This window comes from Saccostrea cucullata, unplaced genomic scaffold (assembly GCF_032062105.1).
Source record: "Saccostrea cucullata isolate Sc308-1 unplaced genomic scaffold, CSIRO_AGI_Scuc_v1 ctg614, whole genome shotgun sequence".
NCBI classification, from domain to species: Eukaryota; Metazoa; Mollusca; class Bivalvia; order Ostreida; family Ostreidae; genus Saccostrea; species Saccostrea cuccullata.
The window spans coordinates 137,774-157,295 of NW_026929124.1; the positions used below are offsets into that span (position 1 = coordinate 137,774).

The following is a 19,522-nucleotide window of genomic DNA, read 5'->3' on the forward strand; positions in this document are numbered from 1 at the left end:
ATGTACAGCAAGCCCCCTACAGACTTTGAAGTAAAAGGTCAAATGTCAAGGTCACAAAATTGTATATTGTTACATATTGTTTTTGGATAATATCTCAGGTACCTCATGTAAACTTCTGTCTTTAAGGGACGCCGACCCTCAGCCAGGAAGGACAACTCTTTAATTTATAATTTAATTCAAAAAGTCTTCAAATGAAGCTTGAAAATTAAATATTTTCAAGCAACAATTTTCATTATATGCCTCTCAATGTGCTTCAAGGTTCTTTGCCAAGCTCCATAAATTACTTCTAATTTCATATCATGTTAATAAACATTGGTATCTGCAAATGCTTTTTCGGGATAAAAAATTCTACTTTTAATTAGACCTTTCTGAGATGTTTAAAGAACCTTGAAGGACATTGAGAGGCATATAATGAAAATTGTTGCATGAAAAGATTTAATTTTCAAGCTTCATTTAAAGACTTTTTGAATTAAATTATAAATTAAAGAGTTGTCCTTCCTGGCTGAGGGTCGGAGTCCCTAAGAAGGGAAAATAAATTGAACATTAAATAGCAATCATTTATTTCACATATCACACAGAATTTATATAAATCACATAGAAATCCATCACTATTTGTCTTTTCTTTTCTCCCTTTCTATTTTCTCTTTCTCCAGAGATGCAAGTCGAGCTAAAAGGTGTAATTTTTCATCACTTGGGATATAACGTGAGTCTTCCATTTCTTTTGAGAACTGCAAAAATATAATCATGAATATTAATAAAAGTACATGTATTGAATATAAAAGAATGTGCCACTTCTACTTCGATCTGCGAAAGTGACTTTTTATTTGTAAGAATAATACCCATCTAGCAATTTATAATATATACTAAGAATCAATATTTTTCTCCAAAGCTTATTTTATTCAGTATTTTTTGAATTTTATGATGTTTGTGGGTTTTTTTTTCAATGGAACATGCCAGTTCATCTCTTTTACCTCCATGATCTGTAAATCCACTCCTTCTGGTAGGTGTTTTCTTAAAACTTCCAGAAATATTGGGAACTTTGTGCAGGAAACATTTTCAAACTAAAAAAATCAAAGTACAGTACTGTGTCATATAATATGCATGTATAAGCTGATGTGGAATCAATTTCTATCATCCTCTCTGGTGTTGTAGCTGACTCAGAGAAATACCGGTACTCTTCTTATCATACAGGCGATTAATATCATAAACGATTATATATAAGGCCCTGATTCTAAACTATAACTGTCCAAACGGGACAAAATACCCCCCGCTGGGTTTTTCAGAAGTAATATTTCCATAATAAAGATATGTATCAAACATGAATTATGAAATTTTTCTTCCAGTGTCCTTGAACTTCCCAAAATGACCTTGGGTCAAGGTCATGACACACCCTTGGGTCATGGGCAATCTTTGTGTGAAATGAGAACCTACCAAGTTTATCCATAAGAAAGATATGGACAAGACACGAATTATGAAATTTTTCTTCCAGTGACCTTGAACTTCCCCAAATGACCTTGGGTCAAGGTCATGACACACCCTTGGGTCATGGGCAATCTTTGTGTGAAATGAGAACCTACCAAGCCGGACCATAAGAAAGATATGGACCAGAAACAAATTATGAAATTTTTCTTCCAGTGACCTTGAACTTCCCCAAATGACCTTGGGTCAAGGTCATGACACACCCTTGGGTCATGGGCAATCTTTGTGTGAAATGAGAACCTACCAAGCCGGACCATAAGAAAGATATGGACCAGAAACAAATTATAAAATTTTTCTTCCAGTGACCTTGAACTTCCCCAAATGACCTTGGGTCAAGATCATGACATACCCTTGGGTCATGGGCAATCTTTGTGTGAAATGAGAACCTACCAAGTTTATCCATAAGAAAGATATGAACCGGACACAAATTATGAATTTTACTTCCAATGACCTTGAACTTCCCCAAATGACCTTGGGTCAAGGTCATGACACACCATTGGGTCATGGGCAACCTTTGTATGAAATGAGAACCTACCAAGTTTATTCATAAGAAAGATATGGACCGGACACGAATTATGAAATTTTTCTTCCAGTGACCTTGAACTTCCCCAAATGACCTTGGGTCAAGATAATGACATACCCTTGGGTCATGGGCAATCTTTGTGTGAAATGAGAACCTACCAAGTTTATCCATAAGAAAGATATGAACCGGACACAAATTATGAATTTTACTTCCAATGACCTTGAACTTCCCCAAATGACCTTGGATCAAGTTCATGACACACCATTGGGTCATGGGCAACCTTTGTATGAAATGAGAACCTACCAAGTTTATTCATAAGAAAGATATGGACCGGACATGAATTATGAAATTTTTCTTCCAGTGACCTTGAACTTCCCCAAATGACCTTGGGTCAAGGTCATGACACATCCTTAGGTCATGAGCAATCTTTGTGTGGAGTAGAAGATTCTAATGTCCCTCTGTAAGAAAGATATGGACCGGACACGATTGCACAGATAAACGGACAGCTACAGACAGACGGACGGACGGACAAGGTGATTCCTATATACCCCCCCAAACTTCGTTTGCGGGGGGGGTATAAAAAATTATATACATGTAAATGCCTATTTTTTTTTTAAGTCTCAATACTTACTCTAAGTTTTCTTTCATATCTTTTCAAATTAAAAGCTTCTTGAACTTTAGTGGAGTGTGTATGGTAGGTCTTTATATTCAGACTTCTGGGGGGAATTGTAACTCTATGTAAGAAAACAAATTCAAATAATAACATGGAAAACACAAACACAGAATTCATATGGGTTGCCTGTGTGGCACAGTATCATATATTATGAAAGTAAAAAAAAATTGGGCGCATTCATTTACATGGAGATTTAAAGAAATACTGATGCCCCTCTTTAATAAAAACCAACTTTATAATGGAAACTTAAAATCAGTGAGAATAAATAAAATTGCAATCAGTATTTTTGCTGCAAACATTCACATTCTGAAGTATTTCAAGAACACTGAACTTATAAAAATTGCTTTATTGGAATCCGCAATATAAAATCAAGTTAAAAACAAGAAATCTGTGAGCCAATGCTCACTAGTAATACCCCCGCTCTGATGTAAATAAGCACCATCATGCTAATATACACAAGTTCAATTACAGGCAGATGCACAGACAAGAGGCCCAAGGGCCTTGAATCGCTCTTCTGATAAATTGTACAATCTATCACTTCTATTAGAAGCCTCCAACTCTATTAGTATCATAAGACCCAAAATGCATCAACTTACAAAGTTTGATAATATTTAGCCAGTTAAGACTGAAGATATTATAATATAATTATCAAATACCATAAGTAGGTCAAAGTGACCTACCTTTTGATTGGAATTTTCTGAGGACTCAAGATACATTAATTGACAAAGACTGATGATTCTAATTAAATAAGTACCTGAGATATTCAAAAGTAGGTCACCATGACCTACTTTTTGGTCAACATTCTCTGAAAACCCAAGATGCATCATCTGACAAAGTTTGACAATTCTAAGCCAATTAGTTCCAGAGATAATTAAATATAGCCATCAAATGTCAAAAGTAGGTCACAGTGACCTACTTTTTGGACGACGTTATCCAAACATCCAAGATGCCTAAACTGAGAAAATTTGCTGATTCTAAGCCAATAAGTACCTGAGATATTCAAAAGTAGGTCACCGTGACCTACATCTTGTTGGACATTCAATAAAACCGTAAGATGCCTCAACTGACAAAGTTTGATGATTCCGAGCCAATAAGTACCAGATATAATCAAATATAGCCAAAAAATGTCAAAAGTAGGTCACAGTGACCTACTTTTTGGTCGACGTTCTCCGAAAACCCAAGGTGCCTAAACTGACAAAGTTTGATGATTCTAAGCTAATACGTACCTGAGATATTCAAAAGTAGGTCACTGTGACCTACTTTTTGGTCGACATTCTCCGAAAACCCAAGATGCATCATCTGACAAAGTTTGATGATTTTAGGTCAATAAGTACCAGAGATACTTAATTATAGCCACAAAATGTCAAAAGTAGGTCACTATGACCTACTTTTTGGTCGTCACTCTCAGAAAACCCAAGATGCATCAACTCACAAAGTTTGATGATTCTAAGCCAATAAGTACCGGAGATTATTAAATATAGCCACAAAATGTCAAAAGTAGGTCACAATGACCTACTTTTTGGTCGTCACTCTCAGAAAACCCAAGATGCATCAACTCACAAAGTTTGATGATTCTAAGCCAATAAGTACCAGAGATACTTAAATAAAGCCATAAAATGTCAAAAGTAGGTCACCATGACCTACTTTTTGGTCATCACTCTCCGAAAACTAAATATGCATCCACTCACAAAGTTTGATGATTCTAAGCCAATAAATGCCTAAGATACTGAAATATAGCCATAAAATGTCGAAAGTAGGTCATCGTGACCTACATTTTGGTTGACATTTTTCAAAGACCCAAGATGCATCTACTGATCAAGTTTGATGATCGTAGGTCTGAAGGTAATCAAAATATGCATTTTAAACAATTTGAAAACAAATGTCGGCAAAATTTAAAAAGTAGGTCACAGTGACCTACTTTGTTATAAATATGTTTTAAAGTCCCTAGATGCATCAAAGTACAAGATTTGATGATTCTAAACCTCCCAGTGTCTGAAATAATGGGATTTAATGTTTTTAAAAGGATAAGTCATAAAGTTCAAAAAGTAGGTCACAGTGACCTACTTTTAAGTTTACATTGTTCAAGGACCCAAGATGCATCAACTGACAAAGTTTGATGATCATAGGCCTTAAAGTGTCCAAAATATGCCTTCAAATCAATTTGAAAACAAATCCCCGCAAAATTTAAAAAGTAGGTCACCTTGACCTACTTTTGAGTTAACATGATGTGAAGTCGTAAGATGCATCAACTTACAAGATTTGATGATTCTAGTCCTTATAGTAAGAAAAATATACACGTTTTTATTAATTGTAAATTTAGGTCAACTTTGAAGTGACCTTGAGACCACGCCCTTTGCCCCAGGGTCATGCCTTGAACAATTTTTAATCTTCAACATATCCTGATCCTTGTATGTAAGTTTGGTGAAAATCTGCCTGGTGGTTCTGGAGAAGAAGATTTTTTAGCAACCAGTACTTTTGGTTTTGTTTTCCTGATTATCTCCCCTTGTTTTAGGGTCCCAACCCTTATTTTAGTACAAATGGTAGCCCTTGGGCCAAGGATACCCTGTGACAAATTTGGTACTGATTGGCCAAGGGGTTCTTGAGTTATGGCCCATATTCTAAAAAGTTAACGCACACCGCACACCGCACAAATGGCCATAGCATTAGCTCTTTGAGCCTTTGGCTCAGAAGAGCTAAAAAATATAAAGTTGACATCAGATTCATATCAAAATTAATCCCACCATATGGCATGCCTCAACAAAGAGTGTAATAAAATTTCAAGCATCCGCTATGAATAGCTAATGAGAAAACTGCGACGAAGATTTGTTATGTATGAAATGGACAGATGCACAGACAAACAGGAAGTTGATATCCAATTTGAACAAAAATGTATCCCAACATATGGCATACCTCAGAGAAGATTGTGTTAAAATTTCAAACATCTACAATGAGTAGTTGCAGAGAAAACTGCGACGAAAATTTGTTATGTATGAAACGGACAGATGCACAGACAAACAGGAAGTTGATATTGGATTTGAGCGAAAATGTATCCCACCATATAGCATGCCTCAGAGAAGATTGTATTAAAATTTCAAGCATCTTCGATGAGTAGTTGCTGAGAAAACTGCGACGAAAATTTGTTATGTATGAAACAGACAGATGCACAGACAAACAGGAAGTTGACATCGGATTTGATCGAAAATGTTTCCCACCATATGGCATGCCTCAGAGAAGATTGTGTTAAAATTTCAAGCATCTACGTCCTACGATGAGTAGTTGCTGAGAAAACTGCGACGAAAATTTGTTACAGACGGACGCACGGACACACAGCTACACGGACAGACAGACAGACACACACACAAGGGTAAAACAGTATACCCCCCTCTCCTTTGGAGTGGGGGTATAATAACAAAGGTTTGAGTATGCATCAAATTATGACTTACGTTTTCATGTCTAGATCCATTGTATATCTGACTGACTTTACAAATTTACAGAAAGATTCCAGCACAACAAAATCATATCCTGTTAGCTGTATGTCAATCTTCTTATACTCTCCTACCTTAGGCTCATCCTGAAATAACAATGCTATAAACATATTCAAAGCTCTTTTCTAGCTACATGTAAATGCATTGATTTGCAAGTCTCCATTATTAGGTATGAAGAATCTATTTATTTCTTCAAGTACAAAAATTCAACTCCCTTTCTTAAACTAGAGGTATTGTGAGCAATGAGCTCACTAAATGATACCCCCGTCTCCCATATGGTTATAATGGCAAAGTCCATTGTTTTGCTGTGGCCGGGAAACCCAAAATATGTGTCAGATCAAAAAGTAAAATAGGAAATGCACAATGGCAATATGTAATAAAGATTCTGTGAAAGTTTCATTAAATTTCACTCAGTGGTATAAGACGAGTTATGGACAAGAGATGGGTACCCCAAAGCTTAACAGACAGACATACAGACAGACGGATATACAGATTACTATGTACCCTCCCACTTTTCAAGTGGGGGATATAAATATTTGGTAGAACTCAATTACTTATGTGTTTTGGGATTGTTTCAGGTGATATACATATTAAAAAAGCATGCTCTGAAAATTTTTATCTGTAAAACTACAAAATTATTACTAAAATTACAATTTTGGGGCAAATTTGATTTCATCTATCCTTGCATTTCAATTACTAATATTCATCTTTCATATCTAGAAAAAGGCAAAATTTTTGGTGGATTAAAAATGAAAAAAAAAAATCTCAATAATCTCACATTGCCTGACAATGCTTCACATAAGGAATAGCTATGCTGTTTTAAATATGACAAATAATCCCCCTATCACAGATGTTTACAGATTAAATCATTTGTCCGAGACAAAGAAGACACAAATCAGAATTTCTAATTCTTACAAATATATATTCCTGTAAAACTGCAGATTTACACAGTGTGTAATGCTGCACAAGCATTTGCTGAAATGCCATCTTTTTCACGTAAGTTCAATTTATTTAATTAAAGTAATTTTTAGGATAAAAAGCAAAATACAAGACCATTGTACGATTGTCTAGGTTTGACAACTACTTACCAGGCCATCTGGTTCCCATACACCAAATAGCTTTGAACCCGTTGTGAACCAACTCCTGTCAAAAAGAACAAATTCATTAATAATCGGAAATACATAAGATTTTATTTTTCATAACCAACCAGTTAAACTTAAAGACAAGACTTCTCACCTTTTGTGAAGTACGTTGTTTTGACATCGCTTGCACAAAGTTTTGTTTATTTCAGATGAAACTAACCGTATTGCTTTTCCCAGCTGTCATAATAAGAAAAAAGAGCTCTCAATCAATCTGCACAAACTTGAATTTCCTCTTCATTTTTGGGGATTTACGTTCAAAAACAAAATTACCAAGATGGTCAATATAGAAACTATTTTAAAATGGGAAAAAGCTACTATTCTTGACTTAATGACAAAATCTAAAACTGATGTTTCGTGTGAATATTGTATAAAAATACTTAATACCTCTAAAATTTTTAAGACATGACCCATGTTTACTTCTTCATGCTATCACAGAAATTTCGTGACAAGACTTCCGGTACTATTTTTTGGTCATAATTTTCATATAATCTTCTTTAAAATGATACTACTTTAAAGAGTACACCAATATTCCCCTTAAAATTAATATTAAAGATTAATGATAAGACACCGATTAATAACATTTTACCAACCGACCAAAAGGAATATATTTGGAACGAGTTGATTGCAAAAACGTACTTTCATTTTAGAATCTGGTGACAAATAACAAATTAAATTAAGGTAAATCTTATTGCTTTATGTCTTTTGATATATTAAAAGAGAATGAAAAATAACAAAGTATAGTGTTTTGGTGGAGGAATATGTTTCAGTAAGATTAAGTATATGTTATTATTTAATTGTTAATTTATTAGAGATGTGTAATGACTAATGTAAGCACAGGGGCTTGTCACGAAATATTTATCTTCTTTTAATATAGTAAGGTAACTATATTAAAAGAACATAAATATTTCGTGACAAGCCCCTGTGATGTAAGCTGTAGATAGAATGTTCCATCATTAAAATGATAAATGTCCTATGGACCTGGTTTGGCTTTTCCCGAGACACAGTTAGATTACTCTAACTAATGTAAGCATTAAGCAGTGCGTTCTTATCAATTGATCAACCCAGGGACACTGGAAGTTAATGTTGATATTGAGTATGTGCATGTATTTGCATGTTTATTTTTATACATGCACATACTCAATACCTAAATATTTTTGTTTACTTCCAGTGTCCATGGATCAACCCTGGTCCATTGATTTTACTTATCGCCTATAATAACATCAAAATAAAAAGAAAGATAACAAAGGTTTATAAGTATCAAAATGAAATAAATACGTAATTTCAGGAAAATAGAAAATTAAGTTAGAAATAAATTACCTGTTAAATCATACCAAAAGAGGGAGAGAGGAAAGCGTGATCCTTAGACCAACAAAGAAAGGCCCTGATTGAAATAATTCACTGCTTTATTAGCTCACCTGAGCCGAAGGCTCAAGTGAGCTTTTCTGATCAAAATTTGTCCGTTGTCTGTCGTCGTTGTAGTCGTTGTTGTCGTTGTTGTCGTTGTCGTCGTTGTTGTAAACTTTTCACATTTTCGACTTCTTCTCAAGAACCACTTGGCCAATTTCAACCAAACCTGCCACAAAGTATTTTTGGGTAGAGGGGAATCAAATTTGTTCAAATGAAGGGCCACACCCTTTTCCAAGGGGAGATAATTATGATTTACAGAAATTTTTTTTTTAATTTTGGCATTTTTAATAAATCTTCTCAAGAACCACTGGGCCAGGAAAGATGAAACTCATGTGGAATCATCCTCAGGTAGTGTAGATTCAAGTTTGTTCAAGTCATGACCCCCGGGGTTAGGGCGGGGCCAAAATGGCCGATCAAAGTTTTACATAGGAATATATAGGAAAAATCTTTATAAATCTTCTTCTCAAAAACCACTGGGCCAGGAAAAATGAAACTTATGTGGTATCATCCTCAGGTAGTGTAGATTCAAGTTTGTTCAAGTCATGACCCCCGGGGGTAGGGCGGGGCCAAAATGGCCGATCAAATTTTTACATAGGAATATATAGGAAAAATCTTTCAAAATCTTCTTCTCAAGAACCACTGGGCCAGGAAAGATGAAACTCATGTGGAATCATCCTCAGGTAGTGTAGATTCAAGTTTGTTCAAGTCATGACCCCCGAGGTTAGGGCGGGGCCAAAATGGCTGATCAAAGTTTTACATAGGAATATATAGTTCTTCTCAAGAACCACTGGGCCAGGAAAGATGAAACTCATGTGGAATCATCCTCAGGTAGTGTAGATTCAAGTTTGTTCAAGTCATGACCCCCGGGGGTAGGGCGGGGCCAAAATGGCCGATCAAAGTTTCACATAGGAATATATAGGAAAAATCTTTCAAAATCTTCTTCTCAAGAACCATTGAAACAGGAGATATGAAACTCATGTGGTATCATCCTCAGGTAGTGTAGATTCAAGTTTGTTCAAGTCATGACCCCCGGGGGTAGGGCGGGGCCAAAATGGCCGATCAAAGTTTTACATAGGAATATATAGGAAAAATATTTCAAAATCTTCTTCTCAAGAACCATTGAAACAGGAAAGATGAAACTCATGTGGAATCATCCTCAGGTAGTGTAGATTCAAATTTGTTCAAGTCATGACCCCCGGGGGTAGGGCGGGGCCAAAATGGCCGATCAAAGTTTTACATAGGAATATATAGGAAAAATCTTTAAAAATTTCTTTCTCAAGAACCACTGGGCCAGAAAAAATGAAACTCATGTGGTATCATCCTCAGGTAGTGTAGATTCAAGTTTGTTCAAGTCATGACCCCCGAGGGTAGGGCGGGGCCAAAATGGCCGATCAAAGTTTTACATAGGAATATATAGGAAAAATCTTTAAAAATCTTCTTCTCAAGAACCATTGAGACAGGAAAGATGAATCTCATGTGAAATTATTCTCATGTAGTGTAGATTCAAGTTTGTTCCAATCATGATCCCATAGGGGTAGGGTGGGGCCAAAATGGCCGATCAAAGTTTTACATAAGAATATATAAGAAAAATCTTTATAAATCTTCTTCTCATGAACTACTGGGCCAGGAAAGATGAAACTCATGTGGAATCATCCTCAGGTAGTGTAGATTCAAGTTTGTTCAAGTCATGACCCCGGGGTAAGGGTTTTTACATAGTTTTACCAAAGTTTTACATAGAAATATATAGGGAAACCTTTTTAAATCTTCTTTTCAAGTACTTCAAAGCCAGGATTAGTAATATTTGTATGGAATCATCCTCAGGTAATGTAGATTCTAGTTCGTTCAAATTATGATCCCCTTGGGGGTTCCCCCCCCCCCCCCAACTTAAATTAACTTTCAGTTCTGATCTGATATGTGTTTTTTCCTGGCTGATGTGCTCAGGTGAGCGCTGTGGCCCCTGGGCCTCTTGTATTATATTTGGAACAAAAGAATTTATTAATAAATAACAAAAGAAAGGAGACTCTAGAGGGTGTTCAATAAAATAGAAAATAAATCAATAGAACTTCAGATTCCCGAAATTAATCTTATCATTACTACAATAGATAGAACTTTTTTTACGATTTCCCTTCTAAACTTCACAGAGGTTTGGAGAATTACATGGCACCAATACCCAAAGCTGATGACAATGATAAACCAAACACAGGAGAGGAAGATGTTGATGTCCTGGACGTCCCTGATCAGATGATCGTAGTGGACAGTTCTGATAGCGAGGAAGGAGAGGAAGAATTCGGAAACAATGGCTACCAGATGCTGCAGCAGTCCACGGCAGACTCTGATGACGAGGATTATCCAGAAGATGTAGTATCAGGTATTACAGTGGACTCAGGTGGAGTGGCAGTGGATCCAGGTGGAGTAAGATCTAGTAGTGGAGTGACAGTTGATACTGAGTTAGAAAGGAGTACTGCGGCTGATGAAGCATGCAGACTTCCGTCAGGACTGCATACTGCTGGGGGAAACACACCATCTTATATGAAGGTATTATATTAACAAAAAGTTTTACTGTGTACGTGCATACATTTAAACTTTTCAATGGTATATTTAATTAAATATTCAGTATGATGACTTAGTCTTGATAAATTACTATAATCATTTTTTATTGATTATTAATAAAAACTTTATTTCTGGAAATTTTCTGTCTAATAGATATGAATCAATCAAGTGTTATGAAAGTGGTGTAAACTTTGTCAGTGAAAAAAAAATATTTTAGTTCAACTTAGGATATCACAGTTGTGGTGATTGTCATGACAGGTACATAATGTTCGCATTTTCAGATGTTCATGAAAAAATCATACATGAACATGGCCATATTGGTTTTAAATGTGGTAAGGATACCACAGAAGTTGAACAAGATGTTCTTTATTACAACCCCCCCCCCCAAAAAAAAATCCAAATGAATTTTTTTAACACACACCACTTAAAGGTTAAAAAAATAACTTTGAATACTGTTATCTTGCAATCCAACAAATTATTTAACCTAACCAGCATTGATATTTATCCCTGGTAGGTTGAAAATAATTATCTTCATGAAGAATAATGAGATAACTTTGTGTTTCAGGTCCCTGATTTACCTAGACCCTCTCCAGGGGAACTTTTGTGGAACCAGCAAGTGAACAGAGACATTCAGATAAGTGAGGTCCAATCTGAACAAATCAAACAGACAATGACTTCAGTGAAACTTCCAGAGAGTAACATTCCACAGTGGGCCAGTGATATCTCAGAGGAGGAATGGAGAGATAAACTCAAGCATCTAATTAGTCATGATTCTTGAAATTAACAATACAAATTTTCATATGAAATAGTCCTATCACAATAAATTTGGTTCCATTCTTTTGCAGGGCATATTAATAATATTTGGCAAAGTTTTTGTTGATTGATAATAAATCATTTTGCCCATCCTCGCACACCAGGGGTCCTGAGTCAACATGTTGCTGTTGGACCCCTAGCATATTTCATTCAATATTTGTGAGCTTGTTTCTCTCATTGAGAAGCACCAATCAAATTAAAACTTTCATAAATAGTTACATAAGGATTCAGTTGACACCTGAATGCACATGCAAATGTAACAAGTTGTTTATTACAGAATGGTCTAATGTGATTGTTGTAAATATTGCTGTAAATATTTCTCATTGTCCTCATGTACGATGCATTTCAAAGGTGAGTGAATAAATGAACTTGAACTTGAGAGATCAGAAGATTTCTAATTTTTTAGAAAGATGTTGCTACAGTCAGCCAACAAATATTGAATGAAATATGCCAGGGGTCCAACGGCAACGTGTTGACCCAGAACCCCTGGCTTGCGAGGATGCATTTTGCCCTGCAAAGAACAGTACATGTACTGCAGTTATTGTGAAAAGACTAATGAATTATGAATTTATAAACAAAATGTTTCTTCATTTGTTATACATGTATTGTGATTATGATGTTAGAGATTACATGTATCAAATTTTATTGATTCTACATGGGTTCAAATTTTAGCTCAGATGAGATTTTTGGGTCATAATTTATTTTTTTGTCTGTTGTTTTAATAGTCATCATTTTTATTGTAAACTTTTCTCATTTTACATTATCTGCCCCAGAATCACTGGGCCACTTTCAATCAAACCTTGCACAAAGCATCCATGGGTGAATTGATTTGAAGTTTGTTCAGAAGATGGGAGATTATTAAGAACTTCTCAAGAACTACCAGGCCAGATTACATGTAAAAACTGTAAAAAAAAAAAAAAAAAAAAATAGATTCAAACCTCCAAGTTCAAGGTCAAATTTAGTCCTTCCCTTGGGTATCAACAATTTTGACTCTTAGACCTTGAACTTTGAGTTTGACCAACTTTTGAAAAACCTTAGCAATATTTTCTGAATGATTGGAAAAGAGGCTGTAATATTTCAATCTGATTCTTTGTCAGAGAAATAAAACATTTCAAATATATTCCTAAAAAAAATGTGACTCCCTCTTGTGGCCCAGCCCTTTTTCTAGGGGGGTTATGATATGAAAATAACTTTGATTTCAAGTATGTAATGATGCTTTCACATAAATTTTATCTTTTTGCCCAATGGTTTTTGAGAAGAAGATTCTTAAAAGATGCCATCAAATTTTCAAGAATTCTCAATTACCCCCCCCCCCCCCCCTTTGAGGAAAGACCGTTTTTGATCAGAAAATTCACTTGAGGCTTCCGCTCGAGTTAGCTAAAAAATAAATGCAATATTTGAAAAAAAAGCATACAATTATGTTTTCTCTCTTTTATATACAACAAAAGTCAATAATAAATCAACAGACTGTAAGTTACATAATTCTACCTTTGTTTTAGTTTCAGATTTAGAAGATGGAATAAGTAATTATTTCAAGAACCCTGTCATTTTACACTGTATATATTTGTATTTTAAGTAAAAAATGTTATCCTATAAATCATGTAAATTGTAATGGAATGCATAAAGTTCATATTTCCTGACCAATGTGGTGTAAGAAAAATAACAAAAGCTGGAAAGTTATTACCACACTACACTTGAATAACTGTGATTAACTATATATTCCTTTGAAGAATATTATATTATTATTACTATATGTAATTTGTCAACTGAAAAACATTTCATGAACATCATCAAAGAATATGATTTTAAGCACATTTTTAGCTCTACTGGTCAGAGACCAGAACAGCCTATGCAATAGTAATGTCGTCTGTCTATCCATCTGTCTGTCTGTAAACAATTTTTCAAAATGCTACTCCTCCTTTAGTTTCAGTGTGATTTCAATATAACTTGGCACTCAAGTAGGCTACTCTAAGATACATAATTCTGTATATCAGTTTTTGATTTCGATTTCGGTGTTGTTGTGGTTACTAAAAATAGAAATTTCTTTGAAATGCACTCAAAATGCTACTCCTCCTACAGTTTTGATCTGATTTCAATATGACTTGGCACACAAGTAGACTACACTAAGATAAGTAATTTTAATTAAAAATTCTGTAAAATTTTGTGAAAAGCTACTCCTACAGTTGTAGTCTTGTTGCAATCTTGCCACAGAAAGAGACTTAATATTGGATCATTATTCTATTTAATGTTTTTGTAAAGTTTAAGTCCCAACTGCTACCTTTACTCTTCCTTTATTAGAAGTAGAAACCAGTAAAGCTACAGTCTTGACAGAGACTTCTGATTACCATTATAATAAAAAGTAATCATGAGTACATGACTTTTTTTTTCAGAGTAATTGATTACTTTACAAATACTTGTAATCAGAAATATGCTTGATATCTGATTTCTCATGTTATACAGGAAACAGTGATCAACTAGTAAGAGCTGATTAAAACTATCCATCCTTTCTGGTATTCTTTCTTTCAAAATATTTAAAATTATTCAAAAATATAATCTTGCTTAAATTAATATAACTTAGAAAATATTGACATTATAAAAATAATACAAGATGTGTTTGTGAAACACTGATGCTTCTTAATGGCATATCTTATGATGAGGGTTGAAATATGAAAACCCTGGTACCAAGGGTTCATGGTCATGGTAAAAGTTTTTTTCTGGACACATTTTGTCCGTCCGTCTGTCTGTCTGCCCGTCTGTAAACTTTTCACATTTTCGACTTCTTCTCAAGAACCACTTAGCCAATTTTGACCAAACTTAATGCAGAGCATCCTTGAATAAAGGGAAATTGAAATTGTAAAAATGAAGGGCCAAGTCCCCTCACAAGGGGAGATAATAAAGAAAAGACAAAAATAGGGTGGGGTCATTAAAAAATCTTCCTTCTCAAGAACCACAGGGCCAGAAAAGCTGAAACTTATATGGAAGCATCCCAGGAAAGTGTAGATTCTAAATTGTCCAAATCATGATGCCCAGGGGTTGGGCGGGGCCACAATGGGGAATCAAAGTTTTACATAGAAATACATTGGAAAAATCTTTAAAAATATTCTTCTCAAGAACCACTTGGCCAGAAAAGCTGAAACTTTTGTGGAAGCGTCCTGGGGTAGTGTAGATTCTAAATTGTTCAAATCATGACCCCAGGGGTTGGGCGGGGCCACAATGGGGAATCCAAGTTTTATATAGAAATAAATAGGAAAAATCTTCTTCTCAAAAACCACAGAGCAAGAAAAGCTGAAACTTATGTGGAAGCATTCCAGGAAAGTGTAGATTCTAAATTATACTAATCATGACCCCCTGGGGGTAGGGTGGGGCCACAATGTGGAATCAAAGTTTTACATAGAAATATATAAGAAAAATCTTTAAAAATCTTCTTCTAAAAAAACACAGAGCCAGAAAAGCTGAAACTTATGTGGAAGCATCCTGGGATAGTGTAGATTTTAAATTGTTCAAATCATCAAACTCGGGGGTAGGGTTGGGCCACAATGGGGAATCAAATTTTTACATAGAAATACAGTATATAGGAAAAATCTTTAAAAATCCTCTCCTCAAGAACCACTGGACCAGAAAAGCTGAAACTTTTCTGGGTTAATGTAGATTTCAAATTGTCTAAATTATGATAAGTGGGGTAGGGTGGGGTCACAATATGTATTACAAGGGGGAAATCTGGTGAAGAACAAAATGGTCAAAGCTTCTCAGGTGAGTGATGTGGCCCATGGCCCATGGGCCCTTTGTTTAAGTGGGTCAAACTCTGGTCAAAATTGTTGGTATCCAAAGTAAGGTCTTGTCACAAGAAATATACCTGTGAAATATGAAAGCCCTATCACTAAAGGTTAAAAAAATATGATCAAGGTTAAAGTTTTAAAAAAATATGTCAAACTCTAAGCTTAAATATCATTATACCCATTGAAAGGTCTTGTCAAGAGAATACACATGTGAAGTATGAACGCCTTTATAGTACCTACTATTCAAAAGTTATGACTATAGTTAATGTTTAGAAATTTTTTGGTAAAGAGGGTAAAACTCTAAAGTCAAGGTCAAATTTGGTGGTACCAAAAGAAAGGTCTTGTCACAAGGAATACTCCTGTGAAATATGAAAGCATAGCCCCACCCATTCACAAGTTATGGATACGTTTAAAGGGTTTGGCAGACAAACAGACAAACAAACGGACAGGGCAAAAAATATATACCCCTAAATCTTCAATTACAAGGCCTCCATATTGCAGCTGTCTTGGGAAGGTTAAAAGTTTCTCAAATGAAAGTCAAACTCAAATTGCAAGGGATAAAAATGTTACCAAAAAGAGGACTTTTCTCAAAGAATATACTGGTCTTTGAAATATTAAAGTCCAAGTACCAACCATTCAAAAGTTAGGGCCAAGGTTAAAGCATCTTAAATTTGGTCAAAGGTCAATGTCAAAGGTTCGAATTAAATATACAATGGGGAAGGCCTTGTCATAAGAAACACTATTGTGAAATATTAAAGCCCTAGCACAGACTGTACAAAAGTTATAGTCAAGTTAAGGTTAAAGTTTTTTCAAAGGTAATTCCTTGGTATCCAAAAGAAGGTCCTGCCACAAGGAATATACCTGTGCAATATGAAAGCCCTGGTACAAATTGTTTAAAAATACATCCAAGATTGAAGATTTAAAAAAAAAATACTTCAGTCAAACTCTAAGGTCAGGGTCAAAAGGCAAAAAATATTTATACATGTAATAATTTATATCCATAAAAAGGCATTGTCACAATGAATATACATCTAAAGCCTGAAAGCCCAAGCACCAACTGTTAAAATGTTAGGACCAAGGTTAAATTTTGGTAATTTTATTTTTGCAAAAGTGCACCAAACTCCAAGGTCAAAGTCAAGAGGTCAATTTTTTGGTAACCCAAAGAAAGGTCTTGACACAAGGAATATACTTGTGAAATATGAAAGTCATAGCTCCACTAATCAAAAGTTATGGGAAAGATGAAAGTTTTGCAAACAAACAGACACCTAGACAGATGCAGACATGGTAAAAATTATATACCCCCAAATCTTCGATTACAGGGGCATAAAACAGTCGCACTGAATACCTTGATAGCTTGTACGATTCACGTAGTATGTAGGATCTCTGGAGATGTGGTTGATAGGTTTTGATATATCATATGCCTCGTCCAGATATCCCATTTGACTTATAAAAATACAACAAACAAATATAAGACATTGAAACAACAATCTGGTAAATAAGTATTTCCTTCCTTTGAGGATTCAAGTAATATTTCAAAATGAAAAGTGACATAATATACAATTATTGCTGTTGTACCTGAGGAGCATGATATTCACCGAGCTGGAAATTAAAGGCGAGGTGAATATTGTACTTCGAATGTGGCTAAATCATTGTATTGACCGACCCCCCCCCCCTCCTAGAAATTATTCTTTTTTATATATATATATATATATATATATATATATATATATATATATATATAATGATATATTTAATGTAAACACATATACTAGTGATAACCCCATTAAAAAAATTGTCAATCCTACAAATATTTCATCTGCTACAAGGATATGTTGTTTCTTGAAAAAGTGCTTTGACTCAAGAAAAGAAAGTCAAAAATGAATATTAATATTGAGAAGTACACAATTTTGTTCACCTCATATTTCTCACTTTGTATATGCTTGTATTAATTGTGTTAATTTATGTTATGTTATTCATGTTCATGACTGTATGCCGACATGGTAATTGTCAATAAAGTGAATTGAATGGAATTATATATGATTCAATGATAAAATGATCTCATTTCTTGTTTGCATTTATTGAAGTTCTAGCCAATAACTGAGAGAGAAGCAAAGTTACAATATAAATACACATTACCAGTCGTATTAATTTGAAAAAAATATATATGTGAGGCTCTTTTATAGGATACTCAGTATATATATTTTGAAAGATGGAGGTTTATCAGTGAAAACTGACAGCTGACAAAAAGGTAGATTGGGAAATTCCAAATTGATACAAATTGTTTTGGAAAGCTATTTAAACGACTATGATTTTTTTTTTCATGTGAACAAAACACAAGCGAATATATATTTTCGGGTGAGGGTGGTAAGTGGGGATGCAGGACCCCCTCCAACACTTTTACTGAACAACAATTTTTTTTTACTTTTTGGAAGTCAGTTTAATTTTCCCTGATAATACTCCTTCCTTTCAAAATCTATCCTATAAAAAAAAGACTGACATTATATTTTTTCATGTCAACTAAAATTGATTAAAAAAACATTTCAAATTGATATGACTGGTAAGTTTTATGCACATTTTAATTCTGCTTCTCTCTTGTATTTGGCTAGGACTTAATTAATTTAGTGCAAACAAGTAATGAGCTGTATAATTTTATCAGTGAATCATGTAATAAAACAACTATTGCTGTTTTTTCGATCAATACAATGATTAAGCCATCTTCAAAGTACAATATTCACCTCGCCCTTCGGGCTTGGTGAATATTGTACTCCTCAGATGGCTAAATCATTGTATTGACCTCAAGAAACAACAATAATTGTATAATATTCACCTGGAATGTTAAGTGCAGGTGAATATATCGTAGACTTACATGGCATGATCTCCGCTAATCAGAAAGATTGGAAATATTCAATCATAATTTATAATAATTATTTTCAAAGTACAATCAACAAATCACGACAAAGAGATATATTTTAAATGCCCGAAGTCATCTGCATAAGTATATATGAAATTCCATTGGACGAAGTAGATTAAAATACAATTTATATTTTCTAAATATATTTTGTGTTTCTTATATTAATTATTCTGAGATAAAACTTTCTTTGTCTCACAGAAAATAAAAATGTCTCACCTTAATCTTCTTTTTGAGTATATCACACTTTCGTTCAGATTTGCAGTCTTGAAGATATAGGTGCAAGATACATGTATCTCTGTCACATCATTAATCAAATTTTGTACTTCAACGTGCTCACTTGATATTTTAACTTATCTCCAGGTAAACGAAATTCTTGTAGATTTTTCGCTATCTTTTACAGATTTAAACGTATCTGAGTTGTTTTTAACATATATCATTGATTTAAGCAAAAGAATTGGAAACAAGTTCTTTACAACTTACTTAGTTCCACTCCGAGTTGAAGTAGGCATAAATGCAAAAACAAAAACACACACCAAAACAACAAAAAAATCCCCCCCTCCCAAAAAAAACACGAAACCTTGTGACCCAAAGCCAGCAGGCGTTAAAGTTTCAACAAAATCCCCCCCTCTCTCTCTTAAGTTTCTCCCATTTTGAGAGAAAGAAACCCACTGAATTCATTAAACTGTCAGTAAAACAACTGCATGAGGTGAATTTACGTTTATGTGATCAATATCGATTATTTTCTTGAAGTTGATATTTACTG

At 34.5% G+C, this 19,522-nt stretch overlaps 2 protein-coding genes across 2 annotated transcripts; one reads left to right on the plus strand and one right to left on the minus strand.

Annotated features, from left to right (window-relative positions):
* Positions 1-543: 543 nt before the first annotated feature.
* On the minus strand, positions 544-7,864 carry LOC134279846 (large ribosomal subunit protein mL48-like). The gene is made up of 7 exons (XM_062762261.1): positions 7,687-7,864; positions 7,397-7,479; positions 7,249-7,303; positions 6,119-6,246; positions 2,634-2,736; positions 972-1,061; positions 544-728 (listed from the first exon to the last, which is right to left on the minus strand). Exons 1-7 carry the CDS (start codon positions 7,711-7,713, stop codon positions 609-611), a joined length of 606 nt encoding a protein of 201 aa, XP_062618245.1. The 5' UTR covers positions 7,714-7,864; the 3' UTR covers positions 544-608.
* A 2,952-nt stretch (positions 7,865-10,816) lies between these two features.
* LOC134279847 (uncharacterized) lies at positions 10,817-12,179 on the plus strand. Its single transcript, XM_062762262.1, has 2 exons — positions 10,817-11,244; positions 11,825-12,179. The coding sequence occupies exons 1-2, from the start codon at positions 10,867-10,869 to the stop codon at positions 12,035-12,037; spliced, it is 591 nt and encodes a 196-aa protein (XP_062618246.1). The 5' UTR covers positions 10,817-10,866; the 3' UTR covers positions 12,038-12,179.
* The last annotated feature ends 7,343 nt before the right edge of the window (positions 12,180-19,522 follow it).